The sequence below is a fragment of the Coturnix japonica genome, chromosome 1 (genome assembly GCF_001577835.2).
Source record: "Coturnix japonica isolate 7356 chromosome 1, Coturnix japonica 2.1, whole genome shotgun sequence".
Lineage (NCBI taxonomy): Eukaryota > Metazoa > Chordata > Aves > Galliformes > Phasianidae > Coturnix > Coturnix japonica.
The window spans coordinates 69,859,588-69,887,010 of record NC_029516.1 but is presented as its reverse complement, the minus strand read 5'-3'; the positions used below and the strand labels follow the sequence as shown (position 1 = coordinate 69,887,010).

The 27,423-nt window shown below is 39.5% G+C and overlaps 3 protein-coding genes across 16 annotated transcripts in view; 2 read left to right on the top strand and 1 right to left on the bottom strand.

Moving 5' to 3' along the window:
* The window catches only part of LOC107319060 (rap1 GTPase-activating protein 1-like), a 48,216-nt gene extending 41,898 nt beyond the window's left edge, over nt 1-6,318 (bottom strand). For 9 of the 11 annotated variants that reach the window (XR_001557640.1, XR_001557641.1, XM_015873596.1 and 6 more), the window contains exon 1: nt 6,213-6,313. The gene's annotated coding sequence lies outside the window, so the exon portion shown is untranslated. Of the gene's footprint in view, nt 1-3,407; nt 3,486-4,272; nt 4,380-6,212 lie in introns of those variants that run through there. The other 2 variants (XM_015873614.2, XM_015873635.2) reach the window with 2 other exon arrangements.
* On the top strand, nt 915-5,380 carry TMEM139 (transmembrane protein 139). Of its 3 annotated transcripts, none has more exons than XM_015873775.2 (4): nt 915-1,000; nt 1,296-1,399; nt 2,219-2,527; nt 3,711-5,380. In XM_015873775.2, exons 3-4 carry the CDS (start codon nt 2,280-2,282, stop codon nt 4,117-4,119), a joined length of 657 nt encoding a protein of 218 aa, XP_015729261.1. In that variant the 5' UTR covers nt 915-1,000; nt 1,296-1,399; nt 2,219-2,279; the 3' UTR covers nt 4,120-5,380. The 3 variants fall into 3 exon arrangements, with proteins under 3 accessions (XP_015729261.1, XP_015729244.1, XP_015729252.1); XM_015873758.2 differs by lacking the exon at nt 915-1,000 and adding an exon at nt 1,015-1,093; XM_015873766.2 differs by lacking the exon at nt 915-1,000 and having other exon boundaries at nt 1,100-1,399.
* CASP2 (caspase 2) lies at nt 6,299-25,614 on the top strand. 2 transcript variants are annotated; one of them, XR_004308696.1, is made up of 11 exons: nt 6,299-6,557; nt 9,414-9,581; nt 12,206-12,281; nt 13,728-13,816; nt 15,140-15,316; nt 18,630-18,758; nt 19,210-19,300; nt 19,414-19,475; nt 22,750-22,899; nt 22,993-23,102; nt 23,675-25,614. XR_004308696.1 is itself a non-coding variant. In XM_015873712.2 (10 exons), the coding sequence occupies exons 1-10, from the start codon at nt 6,408-6,410 to the stop codon at nt 23,807-23,809; spliced, it is 1,275 nt and encodes a 424-aa protein (XP_015729198.1). In that variant the 5' UTR covers nt 6,299-6,407; the 3' UTR covers nt 23,810-25,614. The 2 variants fall into 2 exon arrangements, 1 of the variants encoding a protein (XP_015729198.1); XM_015873712.2 differs by lacking the exon at nt 19,414-19,475.
* Nucleotides 25,615-27,423: the final 1,809 nt, after the last annotated feature.

The following is a 27,423-nucleotide window of genomic DNA, read 5'->3' as shown; positions in this document are numbered from 1 at the left end:
TATAAGGGAAAAGAACATTAGAAACATAGAAATATAAACAAGTCAAGGCTGGAAGGGAAGATCACTGGCTCAAACTCCCTCAGAAAGCAAGGTCTTAAACTTGGGTGAGTCTTGAATATTTCAGGCCAAGATGATTCAACTGCTTCCCTGGGCAAGTAACAGCAACACTTAATTGTTCTCACATTGAAAACTTTGTTTCCCACGTCCAGGACACTCCTTCCCTATCACCTCTTGCCTGTAACATTCATCCATGTGATGAGTACCATCATCCTCTCTGCAATCACCTACAAAGTACTGGTAAATGTTGAATAGACACTCCAAACCTTCTAAAGCCTCCTATACTCCAGGCTATAAAACTCAGCTCCTTAACCTTTCTTAAGCTGGTGAGCTCTCCAACACTCAAATCACCTCGGTGACAGTTCACATCCAATTCTTCAATTTGCCTTTTGAACTGTGAGGGCCAACAATGAATATTAATCAATAAGCAATCAGTAGTAGGGCAAACTCATATTACAGACAAACCGGTCAGCTCATACAGGTCATTTATTTTTAGTATTTGAAAACTGTCAATGCTTTTCAGACATATAATTAAGGTATAGATGATAACAGACTTCAAGAATTAATTCAGAACCTGCTGTGGTAAATATGTGTATTCTCCATTCCTAGATATACCCTGGGAGTAAAAGGGATTTTAACCTAGCCCTCTGCAAAGTAATAACTGTAATAACCTATACCCTTCCTTTTTTCCCTTTGATTTGTAAAATCAAAGAGGTCATAAAACAATAAGTCACACACAGTGCCCAATTAGGATAGAAAAATGTACAGATTTACATTTTACAGAACTTGTAAATAGGTTTATATACGGGACATGTGATGTGGGTTGGGCCTGCTGTCCTTCCTGCTTTGTGAGGCAGAGATCCAAGATCCTGCTCCTGCATGTAGAGAATGTAGATTTCAGGGCAGAGGTTTCTCTCATAAAAGTACAGCAGACCAAACACAGGTAAGCACTGCCCCACTGTTCACTCCGCCCTCTTTTCTAGTGAATTTCCTGCTTTTGTGGGACAGACCTGGAAGAGCTGGAAAAGAGCAGAAGGTATGTGATCAGCTAGAAATAGTTTTTGACTCAGAATCTAGAAAACTGAGGTTCTATGTCCCTGTACAAAACTTGTACAATCTTCCTATGATCTGTACCTTCTAATATCCACCCGCTTCCAGCTTTTACTTTCAACATAAATCGCCCTAAAGGAAAACTCAGAAGGAGGAAGGGAGAGTTTTTATTGCTGTTGTGTCCTCAGGTCAGAAGGGGAAGAAGCAGGGACAGAAGAGCTTGCATCCATTTCTTTGTGATGAAGAGAGAAGTTAAAACATGACTGCTACAACCTACCAAATCCTCCCTCAGGTAAGTGTGTTCTTAAAGTCAACAGTAGAAAAAGGTAGCACGAAAGTAATCCGTTTAGAAAGAATGTGCTTATATGTAGAATATATGTTAGTGTAAACACAGGTTAAGACTGTGATAAGTGACTGCTTTATTTCCCAGAGGAGTGGGGTTTGGAACTAAGGACAGGAAGGGCACCTGTGTTTAGGAACAGAGCGGTGCGACAAAGCATAATCAAAGAAAAAAAGAGATGGGCTTATACTAAAATGTATTTTGCAAAACCAGACATACTGCAGCTACATCTAGAACCTCATGTGATGTTACTGCTAAAATGCTACAGAGATTATAATGCTGCATAGAAAATAATTCACTGAGGCAGAGAGCTCCATTCATATGGCTACGTTTTTTACCATGATCTGAACTAGTAGCTGAATGTTCACTGATGTGCTAGAATAAAACTTGCCTATCACTTTTAATATAAAGTGTACAGCCTCAAAGTTTCATCGCAGACTTCTGGAATAGGTAACTAACTTTTTAGATAAGCCTGCCAGTAAGTGCTGATGGTCTATTTATGCCTTTTATGTCTTGCAACTACAAGTCCAAGCATTCCTATTAATTCAAGAAGCATTTTCATAGTATACTCTAGTACATTTACACAAGCATATATTTATGCATAGATCTCCCAGGATAACTATGCATATCTATAGCTGCATGTTCTCATGATGGATTGAACTTGCGTATACGTGGTATTTTGATCATGATACTGATAACATGTTTGCAAGCTCATGTCTCAAGCTGAAAAAGACTCGTGGTTTATTCTCATCTTTTTTAAATCTTCCACAGATGTCTATCCTTTCAACTCCTTCTCTGTTCTCAAATACCTGCTCCCACCATCCAATATACCATGTGGTTAGAAGCACACTGGAAGAACATCCGTCAAGCCCTGTTGCTTCTTTTCACTGCTGCTCTTCTCATCGGGGTCACCATGCTTGCTATTTCATCCAACATTAATCCAGTAGGCTACTTCTTCTTAGGGGTAGGTGGAGTGTGCCTGATCGGCTATTTGCTGAGTGTATTTGTTGAGTGTTACCTGAAGAATCAGCATCGACATGACACAAATGAGAGAACTCCAAACAATCAAAGCCAAGAAGGGTAAGCACTTTTTCTTCTTATTTGAACTCTCTCTCCTCAACCACGGCCATTTCACATATTGCCTTGCCACCCTTCCTCTAGGAAATTAAACACAAAAACCATTCCAAAAGACAAAAGGGTTTTCCTGTATTAATATGGCACAGATTGCAAAAACCTGTGCCATGGATCTCCTTTATCTCGTCCACTATTATTTTCTCCCCCCTTCAAATTGATCTATGAATAATTTCCAAGGTTATGAAGGTTAAAAAAACAGGCTCAGTTTTACCTTCCATTGAGTAATTGAGTCCTGCCAAACAATGAGTCAGACAAGGAAAAAGAAAAAATGCCAAGGTAATACTGAACCTCAGGTGGATTTACTTCTATAAACCTTATCTCCAAAGCAACTGTTCCCTGGCAAACTGTTAAAAAAGAACCTGTAACTGGGTGTGTTTCCAGTCTTAAAAAAAAACCCAACATTTGACACTAGTAGTCCTAGACTTTGAGAGGTTCTGAATACTTCCACATCTTTTTGGGCTTCACAGAATCACAGAATGACCTGGGTTGGAAGGGACCTCAAGGATCATGTAGTTCCAACCCCCCTGCCTGGCAGGGCCACCAAACATACACCTTTACTAGATCAGGTTGCCCAGGGCCCCGTCCAACCTGGCCTTGAACACCTCCAAGGACGGGGCATCCACAACCTCCCTGGGCAGCCTGTTCCAGGGCCTCACCACTCTCCTAGTGAAGAACTTCCCCCTAACATCCAACCTAAATCTTCCCTCTTTTAACTTAAAAACATTTCCCCGTGTCCTGCTATTGTCAGCCCTTTGCAGGCTACTCAGTATCATTTAATTTATCCCAATTCATCTACTGGGGCTGAAGAGTTCAACTTGATTTGTACCTTTGCTTCCTTGACCGTATAACCCAGACAGCCATTACTCAGCTCCATAAGTTGCTCACCGTTATCAGACACATGGTACTGTGGGAGTGCAAGAATGTTATTACATATATATTTTTAGAAGGCATATAGAGAAAGAAACTTTGGCTTTGCTAGCTTTAAAACATATTAGAAGAAAACTACTACCAACTTATTTAAAAATACTGATTGTAGCACAGTCCCTATTCTATGTTATCCAACTACATGTCTCTGTATTAAAATAAAAATGAATGACCACAGTAACTGACATTCTGCTTCTGTTCATAGGATTAATGCTGCCTATGAAGCACCTACATACGAGGAGGTGATGACCATGTCAGTGCCAGCAATATGGACAATAGCATCCAATCCAGGATCAGTGCCTTCACCGCTGAGCGAGCCTCCCCCTTATAATGTAGTTATTGAATCAATTGCCCAAGGAGAGACTGCGGAGGTAATTCCTGGGGTCTTAGTAGCATCAAACACAAGGAGCGCGTCCGAGACAGACAGAGACTCCAGGATGCACTTGCAACTGGTTCTGCCCCGAAACCAGCAATGCTTTGTTTCAGACATCAATGAAATGAAAGGCAATGCAGATAGGTTTGAGCCAGTGGAACCACTCACTCCACCACCTGCTTATGAGAGTGCCATCAATGATGAAGTCTTTGATGATGTTTTCCAGCCCTCCATATTATGATTAATTCCACTTTCTATGAATGCAGGACCAAACCTTCACCTTGATACATTAAGTTTGGCTTTCCGTTCATTGAAGCAAAGCTGAACTAGCATCTAATTCGCTAGTGCCCTTTTTGCACAAAATAGAACTCACTGCAATACCACGATGCCTCACCTTGCATAAGATAAACAAAGCCACTGAGAAGAACATTGTGTGATATACAGCAGCAACTGGAAATACACCTTTTGTGGGGAGGAAAGTGAATTGTAAAGAAAGACAACCTGCATCGGAAAGGAGAGAAACAGAAGCATTACAAACAGCAGCATCTGCGGTCATCAACCACATCACCACATCAACCACTAAGAGACTGAGTCTGCAGTTCCATGATTATAAAAGTGTTGGCACAACGTTCTGTGCTTTCTGTTGCGACCCCTCTGCTGTATTCCCACCATTGCTTTAGTTGTGCTGTGACTAAGAAGAGAGTGGCTGTGCTCATCTGAAAGCAAGCACCACCTAGTACCTACCACTTCACTGCTAACCAGCTTGAGGTTGAAAATCTCACAGCAGGAATGGCATTAAGAAATCACATATGCTGTTCAGAAGGTTTTTATCCTACACAGCCTCCAGACTGTTGACTGGAGGAAGATAATAGCATTTTTTTCTCCCTCTGAGAAAGGGAGAACATATACATATCCTCTGTCCGGAGCACCAATTTTTACAGTTCTACAAGAGAGTTTATTTATGTTACAGTGCAGGCTCAAACAGACTGATGAAGATACTTTCCTGTCATCATGGCACACATAAAAAGGTCAACAACTTGAGTTTGTTGTAACAAAAAACATGGAGGTTTTTTTCCAGAACCTGGAAAGGACCAGCCTCTCTGTCAAGGCAAATAGGAGCCACAAAGCACAGATGGCCTTCATCAGTACAGCTCTCCTTTTGAGTCAGGTTTGAGCTCTATCAATTAACGGTGCTAAACAGTGTTTTAAAATGGGCCAGTTAAACTACTAGGATCTGCAGAACTAAAGTGGTTTGCAGTATGCAAAGAGACACTCAGATCTGATGAATGTTGAAGTTTTTAAAAAATAGAGAAAAATGGTCATCCGAATCTATTTACGATTGAGAATAACCATCATCACAGCATCGTTTCCTATGACTACATCACTTTTAACTCATATCATAAGCTAAAAGCAAATAAATTATTTCTTATTGCTTGATTCTTCATAGTTGAAAAGGTTGTATATTGTTTATAAATAAACAGGAATACATAAGAAATACCTAGTGACATTGATACTGGTTTTAACAATATTAAGCTTGCCTATGTTTGTTGGTGGATACTTCTGTCCCGCAATTTGTTTAGACAACAGAACTATGTCTCTGAACCAAGGAGATAAATAAGCTCTGTGTGAGTCTTTGTACTGAGGAAATAGGAGGTCCTGCTTGGAATTGGTCACTGAATATGTAACATACTTCTGGGAAACTTCTGCATACATAACATGCATCTTGAAAAACTTCTGCCTATGTTTATGATTTCTGCATAACATCAGTTATGTATATAAGCTGAAGATATTTTGTGTAAGCCATGCATGATAGGGGGATTACCTCCCATGCATCCAGCCCTACTATTAAGAACGTCTGCTTTCTAACACTCCACCTTGAGTCTCACAGAGTTCCCTGATATTATGGTATCATATATCCCTGATCTTATGGTATCACCATTATGCTTAATTAATAACATAGTCTTAGAAAATGAAAAGAAGGAGTTGCAAGTCTAAACTTTCAGCTAAATCACTTCATTACCAGTAGAGATGCAGCAGTTATGATACCTATATTGTAACAGTCATACAAGAGGCAAGTTTGCTGGTAGAGTGTTTTCTGTAAAGCCTGTAATTTCTTGCATGTTTACTGATGAATCTCCAAGCTCCCCACCACAGGCAGGGCCACTGAACTCCACATTTAACACAAGACCAGGCTGCCCAGGGTCCCCATCCAGCCTGGCCTTGGACACTCCAATGATGAGTCACCCACAACCTCTCTGTTTTTCTCAATCCATGGCGGCGATTAAAGCTTTCCAGCTCCTATAAAGCTTCCGCGCGCGAAACGGAAAAACGCACCTTCCACCTCTAAAGGTCGAACCGCCCTCATTCCCCGCCGCCGCTCCCAGGCAGGAAAGGGCGGGCAGCCGCCTCTCTCTCAGCTCCTATCAGCCTTGGAGTCCTGCGGTGAGCATGCGTGCAAAGGCGGAAGCCTCCGGGCCGCGGGGAAGACGGTTCGGGGGGTGAGCGGGAGAGCGGATTGATGGTGGCAGGATGTTGGGAACATGCGGCATGCAGCGATACCATCAGGAGGCTCTAAAGAAGAACCGGGTGATGCTGGCCAGAGAGCTGGTTTTAAAGGAGTTGATGGAGTATATGATAGAGAAGGACATCATCACCATTGAGATGGTGGAAATGATACAGGTATGTGTGTTAAATTCGACTGCGCTTTTATTTCTGCCTAAGCTCGGTGTCACTCTTGGCATTGGCAGTATAGTTAAACTCATGTTTTTCTTACCTGTGTGTTTAGTGTCATTGTGTTTGGACAATATATGCAGCGGGATGGGGCTTTTTTTGCAGCTTGCAGGAGAACTGGAAGCTGCTTTTGGCCATATGGGTTTTGTCTGATTTCATAAATCACTGCTTTGATTGCAGGCTGCTCTTCAAGAGCCAGGTGGGTTCCTCATAGATCAGTGCCTGCCCCTCTTCTTCCCTTGCGAGGAGCTGTAGGCTGCCATGAGGCCTCCCCTTGGCCTCTTCTCTGAATGCTAAACAAACCAAGGGACTCAGCTTTTCCTCATACATCTTGCCCTCCAGGTCCTTCACCATCTTTACAGCCCTCCTTTGGATTCTCTAATACTATCATGTCCTTATTTTGTGGCACGCAGTGCTGGAGGTGAAGCCATGCAAAACAGAGCAGGACAATCCCTTCCCTTGCCCAGCTGGCAGTGCTGGGCCTGATGCACCCCAGGATATGGTTGGTGTTCTGGATGCCAGGGCACAACACTGACACAGATTCAACTTCCCATCAGGCAGAACTTCCAGATGCTTCTCTGGAGGACTGTGCTCCAGCCTTTCATTCTGCAATCTGTAAATAGATCTGTGATTGCCTTATTCCCAGTACTGAATCCAGCACTTGCTTTTCTTAAACTTCATGTGGTTGGTGATTGCCCAGCTTTCAAGTTTATTGAGATCTCTCTGTAAGGCAGAGAGGTAAATGGAAAAAGTTTTGGATTGGCCATAGACATACAGTAACACACTGAAAACTGCTCAGGCTGGAGCGATAGGTCTTCAAAGAGAAAGCAGACTGTACAGGAAATGACTGAAGGTGCGCATCTTAAGGCAAGTGTAAGCACTTGATACACTATTTGTAAAGTAAGATTGAGGGTTCTGTCCAAAGAACAGATTCTGAAAAACAGAATGAGAATTTTTTTGGTTGATTCAAGTGCAGATGGCATGAACCTGACACTAACAAGTTTTTGAAAGGAATGAAAAAATAACTTTTTGACTATTTTTGACTGAGTGTATGTCAAAAGATAACATAATATGCCAAGTCATGACAGATGCAGGCTTTCTTGCTTTCTTGAAAAATATATTGCAAATATATTTTAAAAATGATGATTTTTTTCTGTAATCTTGGAACCTGTTCCTTTATCAAAATTGAAAGCAGGGCTGCATGTTTTTCTCTGTTCACATTACTCATGTATCAAACTGCATACAATTATTTGCCATAACTTGAGTTAGCACTGCAGTTTGCCCTGGTCCCATGCCCTGTTTTCAACCCAGACCTCCATGCCAGTTGCACTGCTGTTGCTGAGCAGTGGATGTGTACTTGGGGCTGGGCCACTTGGTAGAGAAGAGCCAGTGCCATGGTGGTGCAGCCACAGAATGGGCTGTACCAGGCTGCATGCAGCCCACAGCTGCAGTTTGAACAGTCAGATAGAGATACCTCAATGCTTTGGGTTGATTACTACACAGTAGTGAAGATATCGCTTTGATTAGGATGTTTGTCAAAGGTATCAGATATTCTGCATATCAGGTTCTGCATATATATTCTAATTCACTAGTAAGACCTAAAGATTGGGAATTCAAAAGAAGAGTTGAAATCAGAGCTTATCATGCAAATGTGTCGTTTCTGTGAGATCAGGAAAGGATCCTCAAAAGGAATAAGACATTTATAAGAGGAGGCGAAAAGAGTTTTTTTACTTCCACAAATCTAGATTTTATTATGAATTTTATTAAATAAGGAAAATGACAGGAATCTGAAGTCAAGGGCACTGTTGATAGAAAACTAAATGCTATTAGCCTGTCATGAATGAACATAGCTTGAAATGTCAGAAGAGGTTCATAAGCATTGGATCAAAAAGATTTGCATTCTCATTCCAAACAATGTGATGAGACAAAAGCCAAAGTGCTTTTAAGAACAAACAGGATTAATTTTATAAATGGAAACATGATAGTGTGAATGTCTTCTGTAGCAGACTAATATACGCATGCAACTTAAGGCTTTTTATTTTCTCCCGTGATTGCTGAAGTAGTGTTAGTACTTCATTTTATGTAACTCACCAACCATTCCATAGAATAAATCTTGGATCGAAGTGGCAATTCAAAAGAAGTGAAATGAATTCCGTGGGACTTGTAAAACCTATTTTCAGTACCTAATATTTTAGTATGTGATGTCTCAGTTTTCTTAACAGGGAAAGCTTTTACAAATTAGACTGTTTGTTTGCAAATGTCCTATGACTGCTTTTTGGAAATAAAAATTTGATTTTTGGTTTTAACCTTTTCTAATATATCACTAGGTGTTGCTTCATGAAACATATTATATGTACATGGTATATTTTTGGAATTCACTGTGGCAACTGAGTGTTTTCCATGACACTTTCCAAGGAGTTTGTGTGTTAATCCTTGAGACTGTTAATACATTGAGCAGTAGTGAAAATGGATTCTGGACTTTGTGTGTTTGGTTAGGGTAAATAGGTACTATTCAGATAGTAACTGGGAGTAAGAGATTAAAGGGAAAAGGGTGTCTTACTGTCTTTGGTAATGTGTGAATTGCTGGCTTGCTTTGTTGTCATATACTCTTTCCCTTGAGCTGGTAGGAACAGAGGGATGGCAGTGATATCAACTAGGAAAAACCATTAAATGTGATCTAGCAAAGCTAAATATGGTGATGGAACATTTACATGAAGGAAAACGATTGAGTTGTTCTGAAGCTTAGCTGAAAATAAATTGTATCGGGGTAATAGAGTGTGGATTTTGTTTTTTCTTTGTACCTAGGCCAAGCCTGGAAGCTTCAGCCAAAATGTGGAATTCCTTAATTTGTTGCCCAAGAGAGGCCCTAATGCCTTTTCAGCCTTTTGTGAAGCTCTACAAGAAACCAAACAGCAGCATCTGGCAGAAATGATCTTGAAGACAGAATCCAGCTTGAGACATGGGATTGCAAGGGTAAAACATTTTTAAAAATTAAAATGTGGACTGCATTAGGGATTGGGTTTGGACACAGATACGTGTTTTTCATATGCTTAGAAAACAAATTGTTAGAAACAATGGCATTTAGTTGCAAGTTGAAACCTGTAGTAGCCTTAGGGTAAAAGAATAAAATGAATTTGTGTTGAAGAGAATTTTTACAGAGAAGCAGAGAATGGTTAAGGTTGGCAGGAATCCTCTGGAGGCCATCTGGTCCAACACCTTTCTCAAACAGGGCTATTTGGGTTTCCCAAGATCATTTGGGAAAATGGTCCTTTTTCATATTTCTAAGGATGGGGACTGCACAGCCCCTGTGGGAAACCTCTGCCAGCACTCAGTCAGTCACACAATTGTGTCCAGTTGTTCAGACCAAATCTCTAGTGTTCTAGTTTGTGTGCATTACCTCTTCTTATGTGTGGGTGTTATGGAGTTATCTCCAGGTCTCCTTGCCGAGAAAGGAGGACAACAGGTGCAAAGAGGGAAAGGAATAAGGAAAAAAAGAAACAGCGGCAATGATCTGAGCAGGGAAGTTAATTAACTAATTATAATATTGGAAATATAAGTAAATTGGGATTGAAGCTAATAAACCAAATAAATGAGAGAGAGGGTGTCCAAAACTACTCTAAAGCCGAAGACAAGAGGGCTAGGGAGCATGCATTACTGAGACAAGCAGTAAAAGGTAGAGTAGTCTTGTGCCTTGCAAGCAGTTTTATTTTTCCCTCTGAACAGAAAATGGAATCACAAAGTCCTTTGGGGTATGTAGTTCTTCTCTTCTGAGAACCAGGAACCTGGAAAGGAACTGGAGCATTAACTCTTTAACTCCCAGTGCTCTACATGGTGTTACAATGTGGAATACCAATAAGAAAAATCATAAAACATGACACTGGGCATCGCTGAAAGGAGCCTGGCTCCTTTCAGTGTTTGTGCTCATTGGTAAGCTCCCCATTCTTCTGTATTCCAGGCTAAGCAGTCCCAGTTTTCTCAACCTTTCCTCATATGAGAGGTGCTCAAGTACTTTAGTCACATTTGAATCCCTTCTTTAGGCTCTTTCCAATATGTCACTCTTTTTCTGGGAAGCCCTGAATTGGACGCGCTCCAGGTGTGGCCTCACTGGGATTAAATAGAAGGGAAGCTTCACCTCATTTGATCTAATCTGCTGGCAAGGCTTATAACGCAGCCCAAGATACCATTAGCTTTCTTTGCCACAAAGGCACATGGCAGGCACATGTTCAATTTGGTACTTACCAGGGTCCCTAAGACATTTTCTTCAAAACTACTTTCCAGACAGTCAGCTCTCAGCAAATGAGATTATTCCTCCCCATGTGCAGTATTTTGCATTTCTTATTGTATTACGTGATGTTTGTGGGCATTCCTACATCTAACACACTCCCACTGATGTATCATCAAGAATGTAAAAGCTGCAATAATACATATTTTTCTAAAATCTTTTAATTTCCTGTTCTCTCAGTAGAATTCTACTCATTATCTGCAGTTGTTAACATTGGATAGAAAGAAGAATTTAATAAAAATTCAGTATTCTCAGTGCATTGTGAAAGATGGGAAGCCTACTAAGCATTTTATACTAAGGAAGAAAGACTGAAATGCTATTTTTGAGCAGAGATGTTGCCTTATTAAAATGTAGAAAATATTAGTGTAAAACAAAGAAATGTTGAAAGGAACCAGTAGGAGAAGTTATTGGATGAAATAAGTCTTGACAAAAATAAGGAGGATATGATACCTTAACACAGAATGTCCCAGCAAGGGGTTTGAGTAAAGGTAGAGATGAGTAAATGAAGGAAGGAAACTGGCATTAACAGGAAGGAAAATTGCTGTTATCATATCATGAACTCTCCTATTTGGATTTAAGCCATAGTATTGTGTTTTATGTTAAATTGTATATAATATATAAAGAATATACAAGGGTTGCTACAAAAATAATGCCTCCTATTTTATTATGATGTCCAACAACAGCAGAGGCTGATGATGGTATGACAGTAGAGGCCGAACCTTCCCACCAATATTCCATTACATTTTTTTGCCATGTGACAGATGGCAGCAGAGGAGCAGTCAGACAAAATGGCATGTTGACATGAAAACACATATGAAGCATTGAGGAACTGAATTCCTCAGTGTGGAAAAAATGGCACCCATTGACATTCATCAACACTTGCTGATCGTTACTGGAGACGGTACAGTACATGTGAGCACAGTGAGATGATTGGTGGTGCATTTCAGCAACAATGCAATCATAGCACTGTAAAACAGTGGATCAGCTCCACTGGTGCAGAATTTTAGAATCAGAGCATGCAGGCTCTTGTTCATCGTTGGTGAAAATGCACATCTAGTGATGGTGGCTGTGTTGAAAAACAGTATTTTGTAGCTGAGAATTTATCAAGAAGTGCTTTTGTGCTCTTTGTATTTGTTGTATTTTCCGTGGAAACAAATAGGAGGCATTACTTTTGGAGTGACTTACGTATTACAGTATGTCATGTATGTAAATATCTGTGTCATTGCACCATGACACCTACAGCTTTGTACTATAGAGGGGAAAAAAATAGGCGTTTTTTGCCAATTTTTTCATTGATTTATTGCATGTCTTGTAGCTTGAACAGCGTTATGGATCAAATCTTCCATTTCCTGTGAGTGAATCGTGTAATTCAAAGAGACCGCGCTTGATTGGTGAGTCACACAATACATCATGAAAACTTGATTATCAACTGTCTGGTTGGTTGCCTCTAGTTTCTTAATGCTCTGTTATTTCAATTTTAGAAATAAGCTTGATGCCACTTAGCTCATCCTAAGAACACAAACTTGAGAATGAACTATTAGGATCAGATACAAGAATCATAATTAGTCTAGAAAATGGCATTTAAGTAGCATAGTGGAAGAGAGAACCTAATTATTTAGCTTTATTTATTCGCGTAGAGAAATCTCATTGTTTAAATAGAATGGGTCAGCTGTAAACTTTTAGATATTCAAAGAATTTCTTCTTTGTTTAAGGTGTACAATGGAGGGCAAGTGAACTAGAACTGTGGAAATATGCTAATAATTATCAGTATTCCAACTTAGGCTTTTTTCTTAACAAATGATATCAAGTATGAGGCATTATCTATGTGATGTCAGCTGAAATGGATAGATGTATCTTCCATTGAATTCAGCAAATCAGCTTTATCTGCAAGCATTTGTGATATGGGTTAGGGAGTTGGTTGTTGGAATGAATCTCCTTATTAGTTTTTATGTTATCTTTGGTAACACCTGGACAGTACTCATTTACCTTAACCACATCTTTAGCGTTGTGCTGCTTACTACTATTAGCTCTGTCTGGTATTAAAGATCACATGTATAGGTTCAAAAACCTTTTTTGGTTGTTGGTTGCTTTTTTAGGTATGAAGGTTATAGGTTTTTTAGAGACCATGTGTTTCTCCAGCTGGAAGAAATGCTCAAAATGCCTAAAAAGGATTTCAAAAGAGACCATGAATGTTATTAACTCAGTTTCTGCAGCACAAGGGATTGAGCATCACATCTCTTAATGTTAATTAATTGATTCTCATTCACCTTGACTGCTCCTGACCAGAAATAAGAGTTGTTCAGCGACGAACAACACAAAAAGAGCATTATACTTTACGGAAGTTAGAAATATCTAGTTTCATCACTAATGTTGAGCATAAAAGGAGATCTGGAATTGTATACAGTGAGAATGGAAATCTTTTATGAATGGAAAAGCACTACTCTATTTGAATGTTTCTAGTAATAGTTCCACGGCATAACTGGCGAATGGATGTACAAAAAGGCAGAAAAGCACTCCTCTAATTTTCAATATGCGTTCTGTTTTTATACTCAATAAAACTAAATTTTCTAGGCTTTATGTTACTCTACAAAATGGGCAGAAAATTATAATCTGTTGCCAATTAGAAATATATTGGAAAGGTGTATTTTTATATTCGTTTTTTGATTGTATGTATGATGTCCTTGATCAAGAAGAACATTCAGACGTACGAGTTGTATAAGACATGAATATGCCTTAGACTACATACTTATGAATTTGCAAATAACTACCTTAATACAAAGGGTTTGTAGCTAGAATTTTTAAAATTATATTTATATTTTTCTTTTGCACAAAACCAGTGGAACATTCTTTGGACAGTGGAGATGGACCTCCGATTCCTCCAGTGAAGCACTGTACTCCAGAATTCTATCGTGATCACCAGCACTTAGTAAGTAGTTAATAGAGAAAATCTCCTTCACAGGTGAAATATTTAGATATTTCAACTGATAGACACTACCTACAACTGAGTAAAAGCAAATAATTCATTATAGGTACATGTTAGTGTTTTGGCATTTATGTATGACTTTACAAATAAATACAATATTAGAACTATTTTTCAGCTCACAGGCACAATCCTGGCTCTTTTAATTGTCTGCTGTATCAGGAAATGTCTCCTTAGGTGCAGAAATAAGATCAGGATTCTGTGCAGTAGTGAGCAGAAGAAGCTGAATTTCTAATCCTTTTATTTATCTTCTGAAGTTATGTAGATAGTCATAATTATTTTTCTGTTTGTTCCATTTGTAAAGCATAGGTTGTGGTGCTGTAGGCTCAAAGAAAATAAAGAATTTTTTGTGATAGTGCAGTCATGTTAGTAGGATTACACTACAACTTAATTCTTAACTCATCTGTAACAGGCTCTGCATTCAGTAAAACATTTTCCATGTGTTGGGTTTGTTTGTTTGTTTTTTTTGTAACTGTTAGGAGACCTAATTTGCCAACATCAGCATGAGTCTAGCTTAATTTCTTTTTATATCTGTGTCTGGTTACACAGTATTTGATATGCTTCTTCAATATTAAATTTCACTTCCAATTCACGGGGATGTTATTACCAATTTATTATTAGTTTTTCGTTGGTAGAGTGGAAGGGGCAAAGTGGTTTTGAAGACACACTTCTTACATTAGTTTTTTTCCCTATTAACTTTTCTTGTCATCCTCATTACTTTGAAGATCAGTGATTTATTGATGCCTGCTGCTGCAGTTGCACTCACTCACAGGCTGGTTTATATTTCTTCTTACTCCCAACCACAATTAGGAAATGTAAGCTGAATTTTGTGTAATGTTTTCCTAGGACCTTTGGTGAGTATTACAAAAAACTTGTTTGGCCCTAATGGGGTATGTGTGGAAGGAGAAAAGCATGAGCAAGAGCTAACTCTCAATTTGAAATGCTGAATATGTCTTCCTTATAAAACAGGAAATAAGGCAAGCTATTACAACATCCTGTTAATAGTGTTGTAGGATCATTGATTGTGGAAGTTTGCAGAAACAGTTGCCTTTGAGATCTTTTGCAATATAAACATTTGCTGTATTAAAATAAAAAACAACAAAACAACAAACCAATACATATTTTACCTCTTCTGTTTTTGTGCCTTCTCAAGCTAGAAATCCTACATGTCATTAGTAATTAAGTTGGTGTATGGGGACTGGTGTTATACACAGACTCTGTTATTTCCTCACATAGTCTAAATGTACCAATTTTGAATCTTCTTCTCAGGCATACAAGCTGACATCAGAGCCCCGAGGCTTAGCACTTATTCTCAGCAATATCCATTTCAACAGTGAAAAGGACTTGGAGTATCGTTCAGGTGGAGATGTGGACTGTGCTTCCCTAGAACTGCTTTTCAAGCATCTTGGATATCGAGTGACTGTCTTTCATGATCAAAGTGCAGAGGTAAGGTGAATCCTACTACCACATTTGAGCCGGTATGGCTGAGTGGAATGGTGAGATGGAAATGGTCACTTATAAATAGAAAATGTGCCACAGCTTACCAAAAAAACACAAAGAAGCTTGAAAAGCAAAGAACGCTTGACATAAAGTAGGGTCACAAAGGACCAGAAGAGATACTAGTCTATACTAACCCCTCATAGTAGATGGGGTAAGATCTAGAACATACCTGGCATGTGTGTTAAAGCTGCAAATGAACAGGCTCCAGTTAATCCAGATAGCCTTTTAAAGTATTTTACTATTCTAAATGTTATTCTTTACAAATTTGACCTAGTTTTTGCAAATTTAAGTTTTCTTATCCTTTAACTGTTGGAGCAATTTTCACTCTTTCAGTCTGCTTTGCTAGAGAAGTGGCTGTGCTTTCCTTAAGAAAATTGATATTTTATGACTGACTGAATTAAGGCATTCTTTTTTTCTCTAGGTATGCACTTGCTGCCTTTTCCAACTTCATTTGCTCTTATTCCCTCTAAATCACTGTGAAACCAAGTGATACAAAACCTGCTAAAAAGTGTTTTATTCAAGCAGGCAACTTTCACTACATTATGATAAGGCTTTCAGTGTCTGAAGTACCAGTGTAAGCATCTGTTAAAGTGCTTCAATATCCCAGCCAAACTCCAGTGTTAGTATAAAACCTCTGTAAAGCAGTAGTTGCTGTCTCCTTTGTTAAATCCACATATGCCAACTCCAATATTTGTTGTGTCCCCCACCATTGACCAATATGGAAGAAGTCACAGAATCACATAGTCACCAAGGTTGGAAGAGACCTCCAAGATCATCAAGTCTAACTGTCCTCCTACCACCAATATTTCTACACCAAGCCATGTTCTGTAGTACAATACCTAAAACCTCCAGGTATGGTGGCTCCACCAGCTCCCTGGACAGCCCATTCCAGTGCCTGACTGCTCTTTCAGAGAAGAAATTTTTCCTAATACCCAACCTGAACCTCCCTGGCGCAACTTGAGGCCATTGCCTCTCATCCAATTGCTAGTTTCAGGGGAGAAGATGCCAGTTCCCACCTCATCACATCCTCTTTTCAGGTAAAGAGCTGTAAGGTCCTCCCCCAAGTCTTCTCCAGATTAAACAATCCCAGTTTCCTCAGCCACTCCTCATAAGACTTATGCTCCAGACCCCTCACCAGCTTCATTGCCCTTCTCTGGATGCGCACCTGGGCCTCAGTGTCTTTCTTGTAGTGAGGGGCCCAAAACTGAACACAGTACTCAAGGTGCAACCACACCAGAGCTGGGTACAGAGGAATGATTACTTCAGTGTTCTTGCTGGCAACACAGTTTCTGATAAAAGCCAGGATCCTATTGTCCTTCTTAGCAATCTGGGCATACTGCTGGCTCACAATTAGCTGAGCATTGACCAACACCCCCAGACCCATTTCTCCCCCACGATCTTCCAGCCATTCTGCCCCAAGCCTGTAACATTACTTGGGGTTGTTATGGCCAAAGTGCAGGATATGGCACTTGGTCTTGTTGAAGTTCATCCCACTGGCCTCAGCCCAGCTATCCAGCCTGTCCAAATCACTCTGTAGGACCTTCCCATCCCCAGTCAGATCAACACTTCCTCCCAGTTTAGTAACATCTGCAGACTTACTGAGGGTGCGCTCAATCCCCTCATCTAGATCATCAGTAAAGGCATTAGCAGGACCGATCCCAGTACTAACCTCTGGGGAGCACCACTCATAACCAGCCACCAGTTAGATTTAACTCCATTCACCACCTGGCCTGGCCATCCAGCCAGTTCTTCACCCAGCAAAGAGTGCACCTGTCCAAGCCATGGGTTGCCAGCTTGCCAGCTTCTCCGGTACAATACTGTGGGAGACAGCATCAAAAGCTTTGCTGAAATCTACGCAGATGATGTCAGTAGCCTTTCCCTCACCCACCAGGAAGATCACACTATCATAGAAGGAGATCAGGTTGCAGGACTTGCCTTTAGTGAACCCATGCTGGCTGGACCTGATTCTCAAATTGTCCTGCACATGCCATGTGGTCTCACTCAAGATGATCTGTAACCTTCACAGAATCACAGAATCACAGAATGACCCGGGTTGGAAGGGACCTCAAGGATCATGTAGTTCCAACCCCCCTGCCTGGCAGGGCCTAACATCCAACCTAAATCTTCCCTCTTTTAACTTAAAACCATTTCCCCTAGTCCTGCTATTGTCAGCCCTTTCCAAGAGTTTACTCCCCTCCTGGGAGTAAGTTCCCTTCAGGTATTGAAAGGCTGCAATGAGGTCACCCCGCAACCTTCTCTTCTCCAGGCTGAACAAACCCAACTCCCTCAGCCTGTCCTCATAGGGGAGGTGCTCCAACCCTGATCATCTTCATAGCCTCCTCTGGACCCTTTCCAAAATCTCCATATTTTTTTGTACTGAGGGTCCACACCTGGACACAGTACAACAGATGGGGCCTCACAAGAGCAGAGTAGAGAGGGACAATCACCGTAGTTTCGTGGATCCTCTTTATGACCCTTCTTGTAGGTGGGAGTCACATTGGCAAGCCTCCAATCCTCTGGGACCTCTCTGGTTGATCATGAATACTGATAGATGGTGGAAAGTGGCTTGGCAGTCTCAACTGCCAGCTCCCTCAGCACCTTTGGATGAATCACAGCTTCTTTGTACTCTTCCCTAAGCTGTCTGTCTCTTCTTCCAAAAGAGGTACTTTTTCACCTGGAGCCTCAAAAAAAGTTCCCTGTTCATCCATACCGATCTTCCGCACCAGCTCATCTTAGGGCACAAGGGGCAGCCTGCTCCTGCACCTTTAAGACTTCTTTCTTGAGGGGTGTCCAGTCTTCCTGGGCCCTTCAGGACTCAATCCCAAAGGACCCTCCTTAACAGTGTCCTGAGTAGTTCCAAGTCCATCTTCTTGAATTCCAAGGTAGCAGTTTGCTGGCCCCCTCCTGACTTCACCAAGAATAGAGAACTCTACCATTTTGTGGTCGCTCTGCCCAAGAGAGCACCCAACCTCCACGTCCCTCATCAGTCCTTCTTTTTCTCTGAACAGTAGGTATTAGTGGGGCTAAGTCCAAGTGATTCCTGCTAAACAATGTTATATTTAAAACTGAATGATACATGAAAGAGTAAATACATTTTCCTCTATATTATGGAACAGGTATGTAGGCATGTAGGGTTTATTCTGTAATAGGAGAAGCATAGCTTAGAACCTAAGCCATTCTGTGATCAGTTTTTTTCCCTTTTTTTCCCATTTTCCCCATATAACTCTGGGAAACATAAAATAATTTTTCTCTCTTACAGGAAATGGAGAGTGCATTGAAGAGATTCTCTAAGCTGCCAGATCATCAGGATGTAGATTCCTGTATTGTAGCTTTACTTTCCCACGGTGTAGAGGGTGGGGTTTACGGCACTGATGGCAAACTCCTACAGGTATATTTACTGTGTCCTGATGTGTTGTAAGTTACATCTTGGAAAGTGAAAATGGAAAGAGGAACAAAAAAAACAACAGAAGGAGATAGAGAGACTGAGGAGTTCCTCTTTTTAAACAAAAAGCAAAAATAAGAGCTTGTGTAAAGAAAATGGCAGCGATAGCTATAAAAAGTCTTTAAGATAAGGAATTGCATAGGTATTTGTTAGATGAGAAGTTATTGCTGCATTCTCTCTTCATATACACATACCGGGTAGAACACGTGACCTCAAGCTAATAGGAGCCCAGAGTGGGGAGGTGGGAGAACGTTTGTCACACAGTAAGTTTGTAGATAAAGGGGAAAGAGTAGTGAGGTAATAACCAAAACATGAGGAAGCAAAGTGAGTCTGGGTTTGGATAACAGAGGTCTGCAGTAAAGAATATTTGGATTTATTTTTTTTTTTCTTTTCTTAGTTGCAGGAAGCTTTCAGGCTCTTTGACAATGCAAACTGCCCCAATCTCCAGAATAAGCCCAAAATGTTCTTTATTCAGGCCTGCCGGGGAGGTGAGTGCCTAAATACTAGAAGCTGTGATTTGTCATCCCATTAAGGCTCATTTTACACATGTGCACACCCTCACATTCAACTTGCTGTCAACTCTCCTCTTTGCTTCTCTCAGGTGTAAGTGGGATCCATATTCACCTCCCTCTGCCCTGCTGCTGCCACTGCATCTGTTGCTCTGTAAGTGTCTTCTGCTCTGCATGAAGTGTGTGCATTGACTTGCAGACCACAGAGCACCTCAGAGACGTAAAGCTCTATATATTCATATATATTATATATGAATTATTATATATGAGTTATACGACTCATATATTAAGACTTCCTCTTGTTATACCTACAGTAGGGGAAAGGGGCTTATAGTGTCTCAAATTACAGCACAGCATGAAGCGGTACACTAGCATTTGAGCCTTGCCTGAGTGTGTGTCTCTCCCTTGATCCTGGATGTGTTGTTTCCTCTGATGTTGTCTCATGAGCTATCAGAGTTAGCTGCTATTTGTTCTTTGTTTTCTTTTTCTTTAACCAGCCTCCTATTTTCAACCTTTTTCACATGCAACTATCAGACTTTTAATTCTCATAAACTTGTTATTTTTCCAATCTACGTTCCTATCGCTTTCTTCTTAATTCTGATATTCATTTTTCCTCCTATTGTAACTAAACATGCCTATAACAACCTGCCCTTCAGATATGCAAATGACCAAATTTCTTCCTTCATATGGACTTTCATATGTGAAACTAGGATTTCTCCAAAGAGTAGTTTTGTCCTGGATAGCTTTCATTATTTTTTTTTTATTTTGTGCTAGAGAAGCTCTGTTTTCTAGCATGTATTCTTTTTCCTCTACTTTTCTTCTGTTTCTTGCATTTGCTTTCTCTTTTTTTCCCCATTTTTAGATGGTTTATAGTTTGTCCTATAATCAAGAGCATGTTTCATTCACCTGTTACCTACTCATGTTTAATCCTAATGCAGCAAAGAATGCAAAGTCTACATAAAGTATTGTGGGCATCACAAATATTTGATCCTTTAAGCGCTTGGGAATACTGTAATGTGCATCTTTACCAGTATGAATGTAATGTGATGATATTCCTTATGTTATTGAACCTTAAAATATTCTTCAACTAACATGAATGCGTAGACTAGTGAGAGCATGAAAATGAGCTTAATAAGCCAGAACTGACTGCTGACCTAATTAGATAATAAGGTTTATCTGACTGTAAAGTGTCTGTGCAAGTTAACATCCATGCTTCTCATGCTCTTTCCATAAGGGTTTTATGAGGGAAAGAGTGAGAAGCTTGCTATGCAGCATGCTGTAGAAATGGGATATTACAATAGGTGAAGGATTGATACTTGAACAACTTGAAGGAAAAAAGAAGTCTTCCTTTAACTAAATATGCATTTTTAACCTGGTTCATAAAGCTTCATTAGTAACTGAAGGGAATGCAAGTTATGAATCAACGGAGCAGTCAACAAAAAAGTGAACCTTTTCCTACCGGTGTTCAAAGATTAGCCAATGCTCTTTTTAAAAATACATATATTTAAACAGCTGTATAAGTGGTGTAGACAACTTAAATTAGATTAGATCAGTGACTCTGTGTAACCATGCAAGTTAGCTGGAGCCAGCTGAAGCTAAGTGAGAAGGGCATGTTTTACTCTTTCTCCCTAAGTTTACATAGTAAGCCTTGTCTTTTTACTATTATTGACATGCTTTAAATTTTTTAAATCTTTAGATATGAAGAATGTATGTGATCTACTTCATTTCCAAAAGACCTTTGCCATGTGTCTGCTAGAGAATTGAAATAGCCCACTTAAAGTCAAAGATCGAAAGCTAATGGTGACAGAAAGCAGTGGGAAAAGACAGCTTGTCAGATTTCACTGTGACATAAAATGGGGCTTTAAAGTCATTTAGCATCTGTGTTTCATATGGGAGTTGACTCAGCAAAATGAAGAACTGCTGTAAATACTAACAAATGGGCAGTTTACAGTTATTCTCCATTGAGAAAAGAAGGTCTAGGAGCTTCAGGGAAATTCTAATGATGTGGATGTATGGATGGCAGTTATTGATGATACAAATTAGAGCTTGATATGGAAAGTAATATCTTGACAGGGTTAATGCCTTACATTTTTTAGTTACATTGTTGACAGGAATGGTGTTTGGAGACAAATGCATGAGGAAGACATCTAATTCTGAATCTTTAATCAGAAAAGCTTTGACTTTATATGCTATGATAGTATGAATAATATACCTTGACTATGAAATTATGTGAATCTTATTATATCTATATACACTGTAAACAGTGGTCTAAGGTTTTAACATGACAGATACTGGAAGGGTTTGGAGAGGTGTGATAAAAGGCAGGAGAGGAAAAAGTGTGGTTAAAAATAGAAAAACAATCCATTCCTACCTTGAAGAGAGGAGGAAGGAACATAATCAATTAATTAAACACCATTAAATTTTGAACTGTGGTATGGAATCATAGGATACATGTAACCTGTTAGATGACCACACTCCTCCCATTATTGCTTTCATTTCTGAGGAGATGAACCCATCTTGTTGCCTTATGAACTGTCATTCTTCTATTCATAGTTACAGTATGCAAGCAATGCTGCTACCCATTTCAGAAATCCAGGTACATTTCTTAGGCACAACACAACAACAGAGACCTACTGTCATCATAACAGGAAGAACACTGGAGTGAATACTTAGGCTTCCTAAAACTAGAATCTGTTCCATGCTGCTAGGAAGTAGAACAGTAGATTTTTGTCTTATAGTACAAGACCAAAAGGGCAAAATTATGTAGAAAGCCTGTAAAATATAGTTTTATTTTATTGCAACATAGCTGGACTGTTAGTGTTACTGCTATTCTTGTTAGTGTAGATTACGATGGAAGATCTGTGTCAATTAAACAACAAATTGAGACTATCCAGAATCATCATAGTACATACTATTGATTCCTGGAAAGGATGTTGAGTATTCTCCAGGTTTTAAACTAGATCTCCATGTACTATAGATCTCTTTCTCTCATGTTTGGAGTGAAATTATTTTTGATCAAATGATTTTGATTGAAGTATGTGATATTATATTATATATATATGTGTATGTGTGTATTCTGATAGTCAGAATTTTGAAGGTGAGGTATATGGTTGGTATTTTCTTGGAGTTAGCATAACTCCAAGAACACCATAACACCTTAGCAACTAAAATTATAGTTCTCAATTGGCATGTAGACTAGCCGTCACATTATGCTGAGCAGGTTCAGCAATTGCTGGTAGTTATATTAGTTTGTGCAGAAGAGCTTTCAGATGAGTTTTTAAAAAGGCTGAGAAAGCTAACAGCTTATGCAGGAATTGTCGTCTTGACAACAGTTGTGGCATTGCTGACTGGAGTGCAAAAGTAAGGAAAACAGTAATTCAGGATTTTTTTCCCCCCCCTCTCTTATTTATTGCTGCAATATCCACCAGATGAGACAGACCGCGGAGTGGATCAAAGAGATGGCAAAGAACGGTCAGATTCCCCAGGCTGTGAGGAAAGTGATGCAAACAAGGAAGAAAATCTCAAGCTGCGTTTGCCTACACGCTCCGATATGATCTGTGGATATGCGTGTTTGAAAGGTACTGGAATGAAGCACTAATTCTTAGGGTCTTAAGAGTTTCTATATGTCCATCTTCCCCTGGAACTTTATCATGTATACTCTTTCTTCTCAGGCACTGCAGCCATGCGCAACACTAAGCGTGGATCCTGGTATATCGAAGCACTCACCACTGTGTTTGCAGAGGACTCCCGAGATACTCACGTGGCTGACATGTTGGTGAAGGTCAGCTGTAATGTCTTTCACACACTTGCCTGGTTTCTGAAGAGCCTTCAATTTCTTTAAGTTTCTAGGGTTGATATACACTTTAAGTAAATGTTGCCCTATTCATAGCAAAATTATTACTTCTTTCCTTATTTAGATAGATAATTATATACAGTTCCACATGAATTTAATAGAAGTAAAAAATGCTAGGTTCCTTTGGCTTTTTCCATTGCACTTGTGTTGGCCATGTTGTGAATCTAGAAGATTAATCTAACTTTCCAAGAATCACTTTTCTAGTATAGAAATAGTTTATTTTCTCAGGTGGATTTGGCCTGACCTGGCACAGCACGTAACAGCACAAACACTTTTACTCATGTATGGGGAAGATTAAGGAAATGAGAGGAGAGTGAAGACTGCAGTGTGCACACAGTAATTAGAGCTGCACCTTACTTCTTTATCTCCCCTGTAGTTTAGAAAGGCAGTATGCTGGCAACTAATTAATAAGATAAACAATAATTTTTAAGTAAGAAAAGCAATGTCGCTTTGTCTTCTTAATCCTTTCAATCATTGTACTTCTTTAATCTTATGTTTAGGTGAACAGGCAAATCAAGCAACGAGAAGGTTATGCCCCAGGCACAGAATTCCATCGCTGCAAGGAGATGTCAGAATATTGTAGTACACTCTGTCGGGACCTTTACCTGTTTCCTGGCTACGTGCCGGGAAAATAACCCTACCAGCTCCATTGGAAGAGAGATACTGCCAAAGCTGAACTGAGTATGGAGGTGTACATTTCTGTTCTCACAGGTGTGACATCAGATGCCAAGCAAGGAATGCTCTTTCATGTTTAGCCAGTCCAGTTCTTGATGTCTTTTACTAAAATACGGTGGCAGCTCTTTGTAATCTAATTCAGTTCAGGGTTTAAAATACTAATATCCTCATTTATTCCATATGTATGGATGTTGTTGAAAAGAGATCAGCACTGGAAAAAAGTGCAAATATCTTTTGGGAAGAGGCATAAGGACGTTTCTTAGAAAAGTGAAAAGAGAAATAAGCTATCCATACAAATTTTGGAAGAGATAAGCCTTTCTGAGAGGAATATGATTCATAAAATGCTCCTTATTTTATACTTTTATTTTTTAAGCACTTCCTGCTCAGTTTTTCTTGCATAACAGACAGATCCTTTGTACAGTGAAGGAGAATCCTACTCTCTAAAATGGGATATTGTTTTAAGTAGTTGACATTTACTGTCCACCTTGATCACTTAAAGTCCATTTTTGCACTTCTTTTTTTTTTATAGCTAAGTTATCAAGAGAACTGCAAGACATCCCAGGTTATTTGAAAAACAAATGGAAACTCATTGTTTTTCACATAGATCGGTGCTCCTGAAACAGTTTTGAATCAGGAAATTCTAGATTGGCCCCCCTTAGTCTAGGCTTGAACAACTGTATATAATATTACTTCTGGTATTTTGTTTGCTGTAGTATCTGTGCATCACAACAGGCATGGTATTCAGACACTTCACCAGCTCTTCAAGAGTCTATAAACTGGACTCTACAACTGAATCCCTGAAATCCTGCAACCCTGTAGAGAGGGCTTCTGTATCTTCTGTTTAATGGAAGTATTTAAGGCAGTTCTTTATAGTCTAAACATGCTGCTTGGATTATTTTTCACTGGCAGTCTGTTTCTCTTTCATTCAAAAGGGAAGAATTTCACATTATTACTCTGATATGTGGTGAGTTTTTTTTCTTCAGCCATGATCATTTAAAGCTGTCTGTTTAGCAAATATTGTTTGCCAGATGTCATTTTGACTGGTTGTTCAGTAATGTGGCATAATCCATCACTTTGTTTGGAAATTTCACATGCGTTCTCTTCATACTTGCCTACAAGTTGCAGTTACTCCCATGTGATGTGGTGCAGGGAGATGGGCATTATTCTCTTCTATGGTAGCCTAAGTTCTGATATACTAGGTCTGTATACTGGAATTCTCGTCCTCTTCATTCTAAAGCAATAAGGTGGCATAGTACTCTTAATGTGTAAGTTCGTTTGTTTGTTCTTTATCTTTCTTCCAGGATAGAATTATGAATAGGAAGCACAAAGGGATGTGGAGGGAGGCTGGAAAATTAGGTATGTGCTTTTCTGTTGTTCCAAACAGGAACATTAAAGCTATGTTTTCTCCAGCTGACAAAGATGCAGCATTAAAATACATCTTGCACTTATCTAACACACAGTATGTGATAAATAAAACAAAACAACAAAAAAAAAATCCTGCCAATTGTTGCCTTACTCTGAAGAAACCACTGCAGGGGTTGTTGTACCTCCCTGGAGTACAAACACTTCCTTCCCTAGTGCTCCATCTTTGAAATGGTGCAATATTTTACAGTTGTGTAGATTGATGAAGTAGTCTGCTCTGAAAGCCTAGATTTCAGTAGGATTGCATCAACTTGCGTTTTCACTGCCACTTTGGTATTTACTTTTTATATACTTGTATTTTACTGCCTGGAGGTGTTAAAATAAAGAATTCTTGTTTGCTTAATCTGCGCAGTATCATCCATTTGGAGGATTATGACATCTATGTAGAAACAGAACTTCTGTGAGGAGAATTCTGTATAATTTCTGAAGGTAATACCTTCCAGGGGCATTTTGGAACTCTTGGGCAGAATCCTGCTGCAACCAGTATGGGCTGCTTGTGGGGAGAAGAACCCAGAAAGGAGATGAAGATACAGCAAGGAAAGATGTTGAATGTAGGGGAATATCAGAGAATCAGATTGCTACATGGAAACTATTACCAGAGACCTTGATCTCTTGTGTCCAAGACAGGTTACTGCACGTAGCAGTGCAGCTGGCCCACCCTTAGAAATCAGCAATGAGATCTTACTTCTGGGAGTTGAGATCTAGGTAATGTACTGTATGGGAAATTGATAATCACAGCCTGAACCTCTGATTAACCATCTGAGGCAAGTGTTGAGTCAGCTGTGGGAGCACAGGTGAGAGTATTTCAGCTGTGTTCCAGGAAGGGGTGGAGCTTAACTCCACCTCCTCTAGACCTCATTTAAGGGCTGACCACCACTAAGGCAGCATCTCTTGGTGATTGCTCCTTAATGGAGACTGCCTCAGCGGTTCCCCACAGACCAAAGGCTTCCATATGGGTGAGTTTTTCCTGTAAATAACCTTTTGGCTATTTACCACTATCATCTTTTCATTATTGTCACCATACACATACCTTTGTGATGCAGGGTGGAAGCCAATGAGCACATGAAGTAAGAAGTGTTCTCACTAGTTCCAGAGTAAACCCCAATATTCAGATCCACTAGAAGCTGTTGTTTTACTCTCAGCTGTGACATCTCTCTTTTCATGAATAAATATACTGGTTTTTCAATAGTACCTAATGCTGATACAAGAATTCTACAGTAGCAGGAAACTGTTACTAGTAGTAAAAAAGATGTTTGTATTTTTAGATAAGTAAATTTAAGCTACTGACACAGTTTAATTAATGCTTTTAATGGTGGGAATAGCAAGAGAGTTCATATCATTCATATTTTGGCCCAAAACCAAACGAATAAGGTCAAAAGTGTTTTTTGTTTTGATGAAAGAGGAGTGAAAACAGTGAATGGGATATTCACAAGATGTAGTTACAAATCTGAGTTACATAATAATCATTCTAATTAGTGGAGCAACTCACTATAGGAATATGGTTGTAGCAATTGTGAAGTGCTTTTGTTTTCATTTGCTGTTATAAAAAGTGATGGTACGCAGAGGGTCTGACTGTAAAAATAGTTACTGATCTTCAGACTTAGGATGTACACTAAATTGAAATACAAGCAAAGTAAATATTGTCACATGATAGATTATTTTCATTACAAAGTGATGATGTCATTAGAGTATACATACAGAAAATGCCCTTCTTTTGAAGGAAAAGAATGAAGTTGCAGGATTAGTCTTGGAGGAGGTAGCTTTCACTAGGAACAAATACTAAATCATACACAATGTTATTAGGCCAACCACTGCTGCTACTGCCAGTTTTACTTGAAGAATTTTTTCTAACATCACATTGAAGTTAGAGAGTTTTTTTCATCCTGTACTTTGTTTCAGTATTACCAGGCTGACTCTCCAAAAGTTAAATGTGTAGTTTCGTAATGGCCAATCAGTTTAGTGAGAAGAGACTTCTGGCCTTATCTTCATCTCCATTATGCCTTCTCTGTCAGTTAAGCCTGTGTTTCTGTTTGTGTCTTCACTTTCTTCATTGGAAAGGTCCTTGACTGGATAACCTTAATGAAGTAGCTGCTTTCACCTTTGAAATAGTTTTACAAAGCATATCTTCAATGGGAAAAACAGCCTGGGGGGG

Excerpts from the sequence above, each read along its gene's own strand:
- TMEM139 (XM_015873775.2), top strand. The coding sequence starts at position 2,280 with ATGTGGTTAGAAGCACACTGGAAGAACATCCGTCAAGCCCTGTTGCTT. Across the intron at positions 2,528-3,710 it reads AACAATCAAAGCCAAGAAGG|GATTAATGCTGCCTATGAAG; the intron begins GTAAGCACTTTT and ends TTCTGTTCATAG.
- CASP2 (XM_015873712.2), top strand. The coding sequence starts at position 6,408 with ATGTTGGGAACATGCGGCATGCAGCGATACCATCAGGAGGCTCTAAAG. Across the intron at positions 13,817-15,139 it reads ATCGTGATCACCAGCACTTA|GCATACAAGCTGACATCAGA; the intron begins GTAAGTAGTTAA and ends TCTTCTTCTCAG. Across the intron at positions 22,900-22,992 it reads TGGATATGCGTGTTTGAAAG|GCACTGCAGCCATGCGCAAC; the intron begins GTACTGGAATGA and ends CTTTCTTCTCAG.